Source organism: Camellia sinensis, chromosome 4, assembly GCF_055761805.1.
Source record: "Camellia sinensis isolate YWXY chromosome 4, ASM5576180v1, whole genome shotgun sequence".
Taxonomy (NCBI): domain Eukaryota; kingdom Viridiplantae; phylum Streptophyta; class Magnoliopsida; order Ericales; family Theaceae; genus Camellia; species Camellia sinensis.
Genome location: NC_138964.1, coordinates 51,711,489 through 51,724,612, shown reverse-complemented (window position 1 = coordinate 51,724,612; position 13,124 = coordinate 51,711,489). Strand labels below are relative to the sequence as shown.

The following is a 13,124-nucleotide window of genomic DNA, read 5'->3' as shown; positions in this document are numbered from 1 at the left end:
TTATTTAGCATACCTTATACTTGCATGCGTGCATTCATTCATCTGTTTTGCATGCTCCGGGCTCGGCGCATCATACTAACTGCATTGTATTTCAATACCAAGTTGAATACATGATTATCAAGTTGCATTTCACATGCCATGTTAGAATAGCCGAGCCTATTTCTAGTTGCATTTTGCATGTGTTGCATTAGCCATCTCAACATGAACTAGGATCATGCATTGATTTCTAACTAGTTCTTTATTTTGGCTCGAAGTACATTGTGAGTGTTTATGCTTTAGCATACTGCATGTGTGTGAGTGTTGTCATGATAGCATGCTTGCCATGAGGCTATCTGCTTATGTGATATAACTGCCTGAATGCCTGTGAGTGAAGGTTGGATTACTTGAATTGGGACAATTCATTGAAATCCGCATTTTAGCCTACTTGCAAGTAGCAAACTTCAAACTATTTCCAAACAAACGGATATGCGATGTTTTGTTCCAAATTAGGTGATCTAGTCTATACTTGTGTGTTGTACGCATCACATAGTAATTCTAGCTAATTAAACAGAATAAGAGCACATGTGTTTCAAAAACAAGATATCATGCTTAGTACAGGCCGATCTTTGATCGGGCGAGTGGGGGTGCTCATAGATGACCTTCCCCAATCGTACCCAAGTAACCAAGCCGAGGCAACTTTGGTGATGACGGACACGTGGCCTTAGGCACGAGTCAGGGTTTCCTAAATTCCTCCAAAATAAAATATTAAGGTGGCGACTCTGTATCTGACAAAGCAGTCCATGTTTGACACTTCTTTACAAAAATCAGTTTTCCAAAATGATTTGCCGGATTTGGACTCTTTGGTGATTCATCGGTCTTGCATTGCACTTTGCGAGATTAGATTCAGGACTGTGACACATTGAGTCCGAACTGTAGCAGCGGCAAAAGCCCGATCCGGGCGTGTCTACAATCTCTACCATCAACATCCAGAAACTCGCCATGTTTTAGAAAATCTTCAAAATTAGCACAATAAGCGTTCAAACATTCATCATCAGTAGAACTAAACTTCTTCAAATCAAACAAAAATCCAAAAGTTTCCTCATATATTTGAAATTGTTCAAACCTACTCTTAAGTGAAGAAAGAGTTTGATCTATTATATATATGAAGTAATTAACTCTAAACGATTCTTCAACTGATTGTGGCACCTCTTCACTAACAATCTCATAAAACGGCCTCTTTCTGTGAATGACATGTTTTTCACAAAATATAGGATCAATTTCCATTAAAGATGCAACTTCTTTAGCTTTAATCATGGCCTCCAAAAATCCAGTTTCTCTATACTTTTTAAAAACGGTAATGAGTCCTTTTAACTCGTCTATAGCAACATCAATATGCATGTCTTCACTTTGAAAGGTTTTGCTTACTGAGTTGACTGCAAACAATAGATTGTGCCAAATAACTATACCAAGCAAAAATTCAAAATTCTCAATTTCATATGTTGCTAAGGACTCAGCTTCACTTTTTGTTTTGGGATCTTCACTAATATTTGCCAAATGAATTGAAGCATCTCTTATTTGTGGACCTTGGTATCTTATTGCTTTAACACTTTCAATGAGACTTTCCCACATTGTTTGTGACAATGACTTAAGTGTGAGACCGTTCACATTATCTTTGAGAACTTTCCACTGCTTTGTAGAGGATGAGAACAATAAATATATGCGTTGTACCACTCCAAAGAATTATTAAATAAATTTTTAATATGTTTTCCATAAAATGTTTTGTTGAAACAAATGAGGGTAAAAAAGTGAATAAGTACACATAGGCATGCGCGCGCAGTGAGAGAGAGACAGAGGACAGAGAGTTTGCTAGCTAGAAATATAGAAATTATGCAGCTGAGAAGTGAAAAGAATTATATCAGAGAGTACTTAGTTTCAAATGGGATTTGATCTAGTTTTATAGTAAAAAACAGTCTTATTAGTGTAGATTATTTAGAGAAGGACTTCACTAAATGTCAAAGTATATTTATTATTAGACACTTAATTAGTTAAAAACGAACCATTCCACTAGAAAAACCCCTTGAGAGATGAGATAGAAGTATATATTGAAAATGATTAAATGAGAGATCTTGCTGATGAGAGTGAAGATTTTAGGGGACCAATGTTGAAGGAGACAGGGCCGACCTGACTTTGTGGTGTCAAGGCAAATTTAAAAAATTGGAGTCCATATAAAAAAAAAGAAAATTTGCTTAGTACTCCATATATATCTTTTTTAACTTGTACCGATACAAAATTTGCTTATATTTATAAATATTAAAATTACTAATTTGTTTTATGTGCGCTGAGAGGGTGATTTGTGATCTGGAGTTGGGCCGAGGTAACGGCCGAGCAAGTTGAGGGCCCAACGATGCGTGGGTCCGAGATGATCGACTTTCTGCCCAGACTTGGGCCGGGCAGAGTTCGGGCTGAGTGTGTCACCCCGGACCGGACAGAAATTGCTCAGTAAGGCAGTGCTCGGTCGGACCAGGATGCTCGGTCCGAAGATGGCCAAAGCTCGATTGGCCGAGTGACCGGCGCCCGGGAAGGCGTGGACAACCGAGGAAGTTGAGTGACCGGTGCCCGGAAAGGCATGGTCAGCCAAGGAGACTGTTTGACCGGCAGGGAGGCCGATCAAAGTATCCGGGCTAGGCTCAGCCGGGATGCCGCCTAGCCCGGTCCTCCGTGTGTTTATCCGGTTAGGCGCTTGAAGTATGAAGCATGGCATGACCGAGGTAGAGCAGCTCGGCTGCCGAACTCCGGCTGTGAAGTCAGGCAGTTGGGATTAGGTGATGATCGGCAAGGTTTACGCTGACAGATGGGATAGTAGAGCCACGTGTCAGGAGATGACTGGGAGTGGATATGGGGCTCAGAAGGTATATAAGCATGTCTGCGCCCCCCATACGCGACACACGACCATCTCTGTAAGGAATTCTTACACTCAAACTCTCTCTCCCTTCTCTCTATCCATCCTTAGGTGTGTGCTAACTTGATCGTCGGAGGGTGTTTCCGGCCACACACCGCCGGGTAGCTCACCATTACTTGCTCGCAGGTGATCGGACATCGACGGAGCTCGGAAGAAAGGAGTACGGGCTTGCCGGAATATTTGCTCCCCGTACATGCGCTATGCACAAAAAATTATTTAAAATATTAGGTGATAAATTCAATTTAAAAATATTAAATTAGTGACTAATTTGATTATAATTTTTTTTACAATAATCATAATATTATTTTTTAAAGCATTTTATTTAATTTTTATAATTGGCATAATCATAGTTATTGAGATAGACATAAATCATAATTATTTAAATAGATTTTGGACATTTTCGATGAGTAACATTATTAATTTATTTAATAACTTTATGACCTAATTGAATGAACGTAAAATTTGATCAACTTCAACTTAAAAAAATAAAAAATAATAATTTATTTCTCAAAAGACAACTATAATCGGTGGAGAACTTTCCACATTAAGAACTTTCCACCGCTTTGTAGCACTAAAATCATAAAATCTTTTATTAGTGTCAATCTCCTGTCCAGTTTTGTTAGGAAAGACATGTTCAAAAAATAATGGATTCTTAGATTTAATAATAGTATTTACATACATTTTTGAATGTCTTGATTTATGAATCGAAAATTGATATGTACTACTATTATTGGCATAACGGATGAATATATAATCAACGATTTTTGGACCTATCTTGGTCTTTTTTTAGGATTAGGAATAGTCATTTTAACTAAACACCTCTATACTTTCAAGTATTTGTAGGATGGTACTCTCCCATATCATATTTCATAAGGTGTTTGATTTGCTTTGTTTCGAGGTACTTTATTGAGAATATAATTAGTATTGTTTTCCTCCACAAGTTCTGAGATAACCAAAACTTATCAACATGACATTTATCATTTCTTTTAAAGTCTGACTTTTCCTTTCAGTAATGCTACTTTGCTGAGGTGAGTAAGGAGCGGTAGTTTAATGAATTATTTCATGTTGTTTACAAAATTCACCAAAAGGTATTTCATATTCACCACTTCTATCACTTTCTAGAATTTTATTTTTTTTACCAAGTTGATTTTAAACTTCATTCTTATATTAAATAAAAGGTTCTAAAACTTTATCCTTGGTTCTAATTCATAGTAACATTTGTGATTTTACATCGAAGACAATAAAATTCTCTTTAAGTCTGCATTGAGTCTTGCATAATTTTCATCATTTCATTTATGTGGAGAATTGTTAGAAAAATGGTTTGAAAACCATTAATAGATGAATGAGAAATTGACTCCAAAATGCACCAAGAAAATTTATTTAATTTAAGTTTAAATAAATTTATTATTTATTTAAGTCAAAATTGAACCGAATTCGATATTGGATTCAAACTCGCCTGGCCGAGATCAACCGTATACTATATTGTTAAGTCCATCTGAAAGCAAAATAAAAAATTCAAAATCTACTCACTTGACCTGAATATTATTTAATATATATATATATATATATTTTTAATTTTTTAAATAAATAAGTATAAGTAATTTAATCATTTTGATCTCTTTAACCTATTCAAGCTAGTAGTTTAAATTTCATAACTAATTCTTTATGTAACTAATATTACATAATTTATATTTATAAAAAATAAAGTTAAATAATGTAAAATATATTGTATAATATAGTTTGGAGGCTAGGCAGATTGAGCTTTAAGTTCTTTTTCTAAACCCAGTCCATATTATAATTGAGTTTGAAATTTCTTTCCTATCCGACTTTATGAGATTAAAACATAAAATATCACACACATAACTAGAGAGACCAAAGTAAAATTTAAAAAACATTATAGAGATCACAAATTTAATAAAGTGTTAACAATGTAAAACGGACTGTTGCACGTGTGGTGCAAATTTTAACTACGAAAAATTAAGGATAAATTACAAAAACACTCCCTGAGATTTGTTTAAAATATAAATTGTCTCCTGTGATTTTGAAAATTGCATCTCGCCCCCTGAGATTTTTAATTTCATAACAAATAACTCATTTTATTAATCAAACATCAAATTAATGAATAGTTTTTAATGATATTAAAATTTTATTTCAACTAATAATTCAAGAAATTTTATTATTATATAGGACAACGGTTAAGAATTTTATTTTTTCAGTTAATTCTGATAAATAAAATTTTTTGATAAGGGGGTACTTGTAATTTTTTAAATCACAAGGGACAATCCGTGTTTCAAGTAAACCTCAGGAGGTGCATTTACAATTTAGCCAAAAATTAAAGTAACACTTCATCTAAATTATGGAACCAACTTTAGAGTACAAACACAAAATAGCCATGGGAAGTTACAGCCTACTTAAGAGTACATTTAAATGAGAAAAAGTTGCAAGCATGCTTGAAACCAAAAAAAAAAAAAAAGAAAAAAAAAGAAGGAAAAAAATGAAATTAAAGCATAGGATTATACATGTAACACGCAGCCAAATCAATAATTTGCAGCATCCCATAGTTGTGGAGTCGACAAATATCTTCAATTCCAATCAGACCTCATACTCCTAGGAGAGAAGGGAATATTTTAGAACTTCGAACAGAGTTAGATGAGATATGATAAACAATTAAAAGAAGACACAAAATAATAAGCTGCAATGGCTTGAAAATCAAGTTTTTGGGGGTTATCTTATTGCATAAGATGTATACAAATGTTAATCTAATTGTAAAACCAAATCGCTTTATAAGATCAAAATGAAAATAGAGAACAAGAAAAGAAACACTACGTACATACCCAACTGCTGTATCATTTTTTGAGCTTTACTGCATGCAAATTTCATGTGGAATAGGTGTACCCATCCATGAATTCCTTTTAATTAATCAAATCAAACTAAGCCCTCGTTTGGTTTTCATTTTGGGGCTAAAAAAGCACAAAAGTCTAAAATAGGCTACATAAGCCAATAAGATAAAATGTCACATTCAAACCATAATCATTACACTTTTTCTCTCACAAAAGTCAAAAAATCTAAACTAGACGAGACTAAAAAAGTCCAGCTAAAAAAGTCTCAACACAAAAAGTTGTCTATATTAGCCAATGCCAAACGAATCTGAAGTCTCAAGTCTTAATCAGATGGAGTCGGCTACATAAATTTTGTCTTAAATATTTCTTATTTTTGGGAAACAAGTGCAATGTAAACAAAGGTCTACACCAGACGTTGCCAGACGAACTTGGTAGGAAAGCCAAAATTCCCTAGCTGCCATAGTTTTTTCTAAAGATTATAATGCTTCAACACTAAAAGAAAGGACTTGTGACACTGAAGTTATGGGAGCTGAGGTTTGGGATCTTGAATAGGATTTTTGCAGTAGAGGTTGACTAAAATCTCGGTTAACTGGCTCTGCTATATAATCTAAATGATTCTTGTAATGTGAATTTCTAGTTGAAATTTTCTCCTTAAGTTTTCAGGAAAAAACAGAAAATGGTTTTAATATCTTAAGCATTAATTATTGATAATTGTACGTAGACCATGTTGAGAATTATTTGAATCCGTACTACTTGCTCCTATAGTTAAGATGCCTAACTTCTCTTCCAAAATCCTAGTTTTTATTTTTTTTAAAAATAAAATAAAATGATAAGGATACCTATTCAATATGGCACCGTAATTCTAGCTTTATGCCTCCATGTACTCCACCAGTTCCAAGAAGAGTGTCCTTGATTACATGCAACCGAGTAACAACATCATTAATAGTGGGTCGATCTCTTGGAAGTTCTTGTGAGCAGGCAATTCCAACCTTGAGTATTGAAACGATGCACTCTTGAATTTTGTGACTGCTATCAGAGCTCTGATTATGAGCGTTGTTGATGTTCAAGTTTGCATCCCCCTTTTCAATTTGTTGAATTAGTGTTGGATCAACAACGCTCACGACTTGTTCCGAAAAGACCATCTTAGCGAAGTTATGGAGACATAAACTACCATTAAACATGTCATCGGTAGGCTTCTTCCCCGTTAATATTTCTAATAAGAGGATGCCATAACTATACACATCACCAGATGTTGACACCTCATTTCCCATGCCGTACTCTGCAATTCATGCACCATACAAAGTAATTACGATTGTGAAGATATTTAATCAGAAGTATATCAAAAAGAATAGTAATGTATCATTTACAAAACTACGCTTTGTAGAAAACAAGTTTGGAGCAGTGTAAGCTTTATTATTTAACATAGGACATCATTTGGTTTGTGTGCTTATGTCATGAAAAAGACCTAAATTGAAACAAAGCTTGATTGATTCCCAGTGATACTTATTGAACCAATTAAATCATGATTTAATATCTTCTTATTAATTAGTCGAAAGGTGGGTGCACAGTTAATTGAATCCAATTTCATATCAATTAATTAAGCAAACATTGTCATCATGTTTGTGATTAAATATATACAATCAACTGCCACACACATAACTAGATTACCCCTTTATGGTGTTTAGAGGATTGCTATTGTTAGGTTTTGATTCTTGGCAATCCCGTTTGATAAAACTCCTTTCAGTTGTATTTGTTTTCGCACTTTTTATTTCAGTGAGACTATGAGTTTATTAGATGCGAATCCAATCCGAATTGTGCCTTGCAGAGAAGTTTGTGATGTTAATGCCTTCAAGATTGCCACTTCGCTGGTTATAACGGAGGTCGAGCTGCCCGGTCAGCTCGCGGCCGAAGCAAATTGCAAAATTGCATTCAAAATTGCATGTCCGCCCATGTTCGCTCGAGCCAAGGAATGCTCGCTCGAGCTAATTTCGCTTGAGCCAAGGAGTTCTCACTCGAGCTAAGGATTGCGTCCATACAAAAACCTGAAAGAGTGGTGTGCTTGCTCGAGTCAAAGATTCGTCGCTCGAGCCAAGGCACTAGTAGAAATCACGAAAGTTAAGGCTCTCGCCCGAGCAAAAGAAGCTTCGCTCGAGCGAGCTTCAAAATCCAGATTTCTTAAGGAGTTGGTTTTCTTCCAAATCTAGGATTACTTTTGGTTTTCTACCAAAGCTAAGTGTACGTCTCCAGATCTTCTTTTTGGATCTTAAGGTTTATATCTGGAGATATTTTGTGAGGTTTTCTTTGATATTTTTATTGAGTATTCAACTCATGGTTTAAAAGAAAGTACATCAAAGGTTTTGTTTGTTATACAAAAGAGAGAGTTGTTCTTCGGTGGATTCTGAAAAATTCGAGCCTGAAGCTTCGGTGGATTCTGGAGTGGCTCATTGTAAAGACAATTCCGAGGTGAAGACGGGGTTGGAAGAAACACATAGAGGTTGGTTCAATTAGACGTGAATTTGCTAGGTAATTGAGAGTATACCTGTGTAATTCCTTTAAATCTTTTTAGTGGATTATTTTTGTGGCTGTTGTCCGTGATTTTTTAATTACAGTTGGAGGTGTCCAATTGTGGTTTTTTCACGTAAAATCGTTGTGTCGATTTGTCTTGATTGTTTGATTGGGATTGTTATATACTGCTTAAAATTGATACATAATCACAAATCAACATCTAGGGGATTTCTAGATTTTTCAACTATTATTACCAACCAGATAAATAGAACTTAATTACTATTTTGTACAAATAAGAGTTAATTTAGTGTTCTGGAGTGGAGGCGGGTTTCCACTCGAGTGAAGGATTTTGTCCGCCTGAGCAGGATTCGACTGCAGGGACTTGTTTGCTACTTCTCTTGCTGCTCGAGTGGAGCCAGAGAGCTGCTCAAGCGGAATACGCTGACTTTGACTAACTTTGTACTTGTAAAACTCAGTGTTTTAGTGTGGTTTTGGTACAAGACTCCTATTCTTTGTAGGTTTGGGTGTAAAAACTTGGATAGGATTTCTCTAATATAAATATATGTTGTTTCCCTCATATTGGAATGTTGAAATGCATCATGTAGAATTACCCGTGTATGTAGGCTCAACCAAATCACGTAAGATCTGGAGTCTTTTGTGATTGTTTCTTTTTCTCTCTATTTTTATATTTGTTTGTGTTTTTTGTTTAGTTCTTCCTCTCAATATTCATAGCCATCATTAACTTCGGTACAGTTTTGAGTTTTCTAAATACTCTCTACACAACAATGAGGAACAAAATCAAAGAACCATGAACTTTTTTTTGGTGATTGAATGACCAGACTCGATGGAAATGTGAATCAACTCTATCTTCTATTTGAAAGTGAAGGGAAAATGGAAAACATAAAAGGGCCTACAAGGCACATTTACCTGGAGCAGCATAACCAACAGACCCTATTATGCCAATGGAACTTGATTGATTGGCAAATGAATGATAGGTGGCTTCTGGAAGGAATCTTGCTAACCCAAAATCACCTACATGTCCAATCATTTCTTTGTCCAAAAGAACATTGCTCGGCTTCAAATCACAATGAATAATTGGTTCTAGGCAATGATGGTGAAGATAATCAAGTGCAGAAGCAACATCAATGGCAATATTTAATCTCTGTAGAAGGTTTAATGCTCTTGAATCTTCTTGTGCCTCATCTTCATTCTTAATTGGATGCAACCACTTTTCTAGGCTCCCATTGACCATGAACTCATAAATCAGAGCTTTGAAATCATTACCATGATGATCAACGCTTGAACATGTTGTGAGAAGCTTGACAAGATTTCGATGTTTGATGCACTTCATGGTCTCACACTCTGCAATGAAACTCTTGGAGGCGCCATGGAATTGAAGGTGTAGCACCTTCACTGCAACGGCTTTTCCACCTTGATCAAGAATTGCTTTATACACAGAACCAAAACTACCCACACCGATCAAATTGTTTGGAGAGAACCCATCAGTAGCTTTGACTAGACTTTCGTAGGACAATTTCAGAAACGTGTTTCCTAGAAAATTAGAATAGGGCATTTTTGCTCTCTTTTGAAACCAACCGAGATATAGGAAACACAACATTAAAATTAGTCCTAAAAGCCCAAAAATTGTGGGGATTATTAAATTCAAGTTAAGAGTAGATCCTCTGGAATTGCAACTGTGCAGTTGTAACTCAGGTATACCCCCACAAAGCTTGGGGTTACCCTTAACAAAAACTGCAGTTGCATTCATAAAGATGCCACTTTCTGGTATTGCACCTTCAAAATCATTTAATGACAAATTTAATTTCTGTAAGAAGGAAAAGCTCTCCAAATATTCTGGGACTTTTCCCGAGAAATTATTGACAGAAAGATCTATTTCCTCCATACCTCTCAAATAACTTAAAGATGAGGGAAGGATCCCTTGGAAGTTGTTGCCCTTCATGCATAATAATCTTAATTTTACACAGGTTCCAATCCTGCTTGGAATTTCACCCGACAGCATGTTGTCAGAAACATCTAGTACTTCCAGATTTTTTAAGTTTCCAATTTCTACCGGAAGGAAACCAGTCAAATGGTTTTGAGATAGGTTAAGATGCAATAATGACGAGATACTCATAACTTCTCTTGTTATAGTACCACTGAAATTATTCCGCTCGAGATTTAGTTCTTCCAAAATTTGGCATTTTCCTAGACTTGAGGGGATTCTCCCATAAAAATTATTTCCACTTAAACCAAGTTTCGATAACAAGGATAAATTCCCCAAAGAAGAAGGAATGTTTCCGGAGAATTTATTATTTGAGAGTCTAAAAATTTGCAATTCTTGAAGCTTCCCAATATCAGTAGGAATATTACCTGTGAATTGGTTTTCCCACAGTTCAATCTGCTGCAACTTGACTAGATTTCCGATCCCAGTTGGGATGCTCCCAAATATTTTATTGTTGTCCAACAATAATTTATTGAGATTCATGGAGAAACTGCTGACTGATTCAGGCAACTTCCCTCCGAAACTGTTATTTCTCAAACCCACATAGACCAAATTGGTGGCGTTCGTCAAAGAGGAGAGAAAGCCCAAGTCACCAACTTCCCCAGTTCCAAGCTGATTATCTTCAAAGCATAACCATTGAAGATCATGTAACTTTTCCAAAGGAGGCACCTTTCCCGTAAATTTATTGCCATCGATGCAGAGTCGTTGTATTTTGGAGGCATTAGATATTGAAATAGGAATGTACCCAGTAAACAAATTTTCAGTGAGGCCGAGGAATTCGAGATTAGTAAAAGTAACGCCTAGGTCTGAGGGAAGCCTCCCTCGAAGTTGGTTAACCGCCACATTAAGAGCTACCATAGAAGAGAGATTAAATATTGAGTAAGGTAGGGTGCCAACCAACCTGTTCACTTCCAATGCCAGAACTTGCAAGTTTGTCAGTCGACCCAGCGCATCAGGAATATTCCCACTAATACCATTTCCTGCTGCAATCAACTTTTGAAGAGATGAAAGATTCCCAAAAGTAGATGGGACTTCTCCTACTAGATTGTTCCTCCGAAATGAGAATTTCTCAAGCTTAGATAAGGAACCAAGCTCCATATGAATTTTCCCAGCCAGCTTATTGAGAGAAAGCTCAAGGGTGAAGAGGTTATGGCAAGCAGATATATTAGTGGGAATTTCACCAGTAATTGAATTGTTACTTAGTGACAACATCTGTAGTCTCTGCAAACGGCCGAGTTCTGGGGGGATTTTATGACTCAAGCTGTTGTTAGACAACTGCAATTCCCTGAGAAAGCTTAGATTTCCGATGTGAGGCGAAATAGACCCTGTCAATTTTTGATCGTGCAGGTTTAATGCAATGACTCTCTGGTGTTGGCGGCCACATGTTACACCAACCCACTGACAGAAGTGGATAGATGCATTCCACGATGTTAGAGCCTCATAAGGATTGCCAGTTGTTGCAGCCTTGAATGCTAGCAAAGCTAGCTTATCGGTCTCATTACCAGCATGCGGAGAGTGAGCGGCAACATGAGGAAAGCCAGAACTTAGACTGAAGAAGAGAACAAGGTGCATGAAAAGATGGAATGGGCATGACAGTATCAGATCCATATGTGAATGAACTAGCTAGCTGATTGTGTTTGCTGGTTGGGTGTGGGAGGGATCAATGAGGTTTAGCACAGCCCACAAGCCATGGCCACACTACAACATATAAGAGTTTTAGAGAGTAAATGTTTTGATCCTAAAAGTGAAAATTTTGTTACAAAAGACATTTAGGGACCAATTTCCAACGTTCTCGTTAAAAAGTCGTTCCAAAAAGGAAAAAATAAGACTTTTAGCGACAAAATTTGGAAAATGTCACTAATAAATAGACTTTTAGAGATAAAATAATTTGGTATCAAAACAATTTATTTTCTTGAGACAAAAAATTTGGTCCCAAAAGGATAATAATTTATCACTGATGTCTAATTTTTGTTGCTAAAAATATAATAATGATATTTTTCGTAACAAAATTATTTGGTCACTAAAAAATAATTTTGTTCCGAAATTTTGATCTCTAAAACCTTAATTTTTTGTAATGCCTGATCTCTAGTTGGAGAAGTTGTGTGGTGTTCCATGGCATGCCCGTTTTGCGTCTTAAACAGAATGTAATTAGTAAATTAGTAAATATGATGTGTCATTAGTTTTATGTATTTAAAATTAATTTAAAATGCAAAGAGGGCACAATTTTCAACAAATAAATGTGACATGGTTAACCAGTAATATTTTAAATAGTAAGTATGTTTGTAGTAAATAGTAAGTTAGTATTTTATTTTTATTTTTTTATTTTATTTTAATAATTTCAAAATTAACAAAAACTACTCTACTTTTTTAAAAATTACCTAACTTTTTTTTACTTAGTTTTATTATTTATTTATCCAATAACTAGTATTCATCTTATTTAAATCTAATGATCTATATTTTTATATGTACTGCAGGGAAGTATTTTGTGAATGACGCACGTGGCCAAGATAGTTTCGAGATGTCGGCTAATGTACCACGTGGATGAGTCATGTTTACTGAGGTGACCACGGCATTGCCGAGATGTTCTGTGGTAATGTCAAAATCCCAATATATTCGAATAAGGGACAAGAGTTCTAGAATAGAAGAGGCTCTCAGTCTGGATAAGGATAAGGCTCACGAGGAGTTTATCCTTATCTAGCCGAGAGTCCAGGATGAGCATTGAGCTTGAGTCCAACGAAGTAGGGCTTCTAAGGGACTAGGTTACTGCTGGTTATAAAAGTGAGACACGCTCATGGGTATGAGGTATGTTCTTTCTTGTGAATTGAATACTTGTGTGATA

The 13,124-nt window shown here is 35.7% G+C and overlaps 2 protein-coding genes across 2 annotated transcripts; both read right to left on the bottom strand.

Moving 5' to 3' along the window:
* Positions 1-882: 882 nt before the first annotated feature.
* LOC145823751 (uncharacterized) lies at positions 883-1,608 on the bottom strand. Its single transcript, XM_082923274.1, has one exon. It carries the CDS (start codon positions 1,606-1,608, stop codon positions 883-885), a length of 726 nt encoding a protein of 241 aa, XP_082779400.1.
* Positions 1,609-5,305: 3,697 nt separating this feature from the next.
* LOC145824631 (LRR receptor-like serine/threonine-protein kinase EFR) lies at positions 5,306-11,893 on the bottom strand. Its single transcript, XM_082924876.1, has 3 exons — positions 9,211-11,893; positions 6,618-7,057; positions 5,306-5,545 (listed from the first exon to the last, which is right to left on the bottom strand). The coding sequence occupies exons 1-2, from the start codon at positions 11,891-11,893 to the stop codon at positions 6,618-6,620; spliced, it is 3,123 nt and encodes a 1,040-aa protein (XP_082781002.1). The 3' UTR covers positions 5,306-5,545.
* Positions 11,894-13,124: the final 1,231 nt, after the last annotated feature.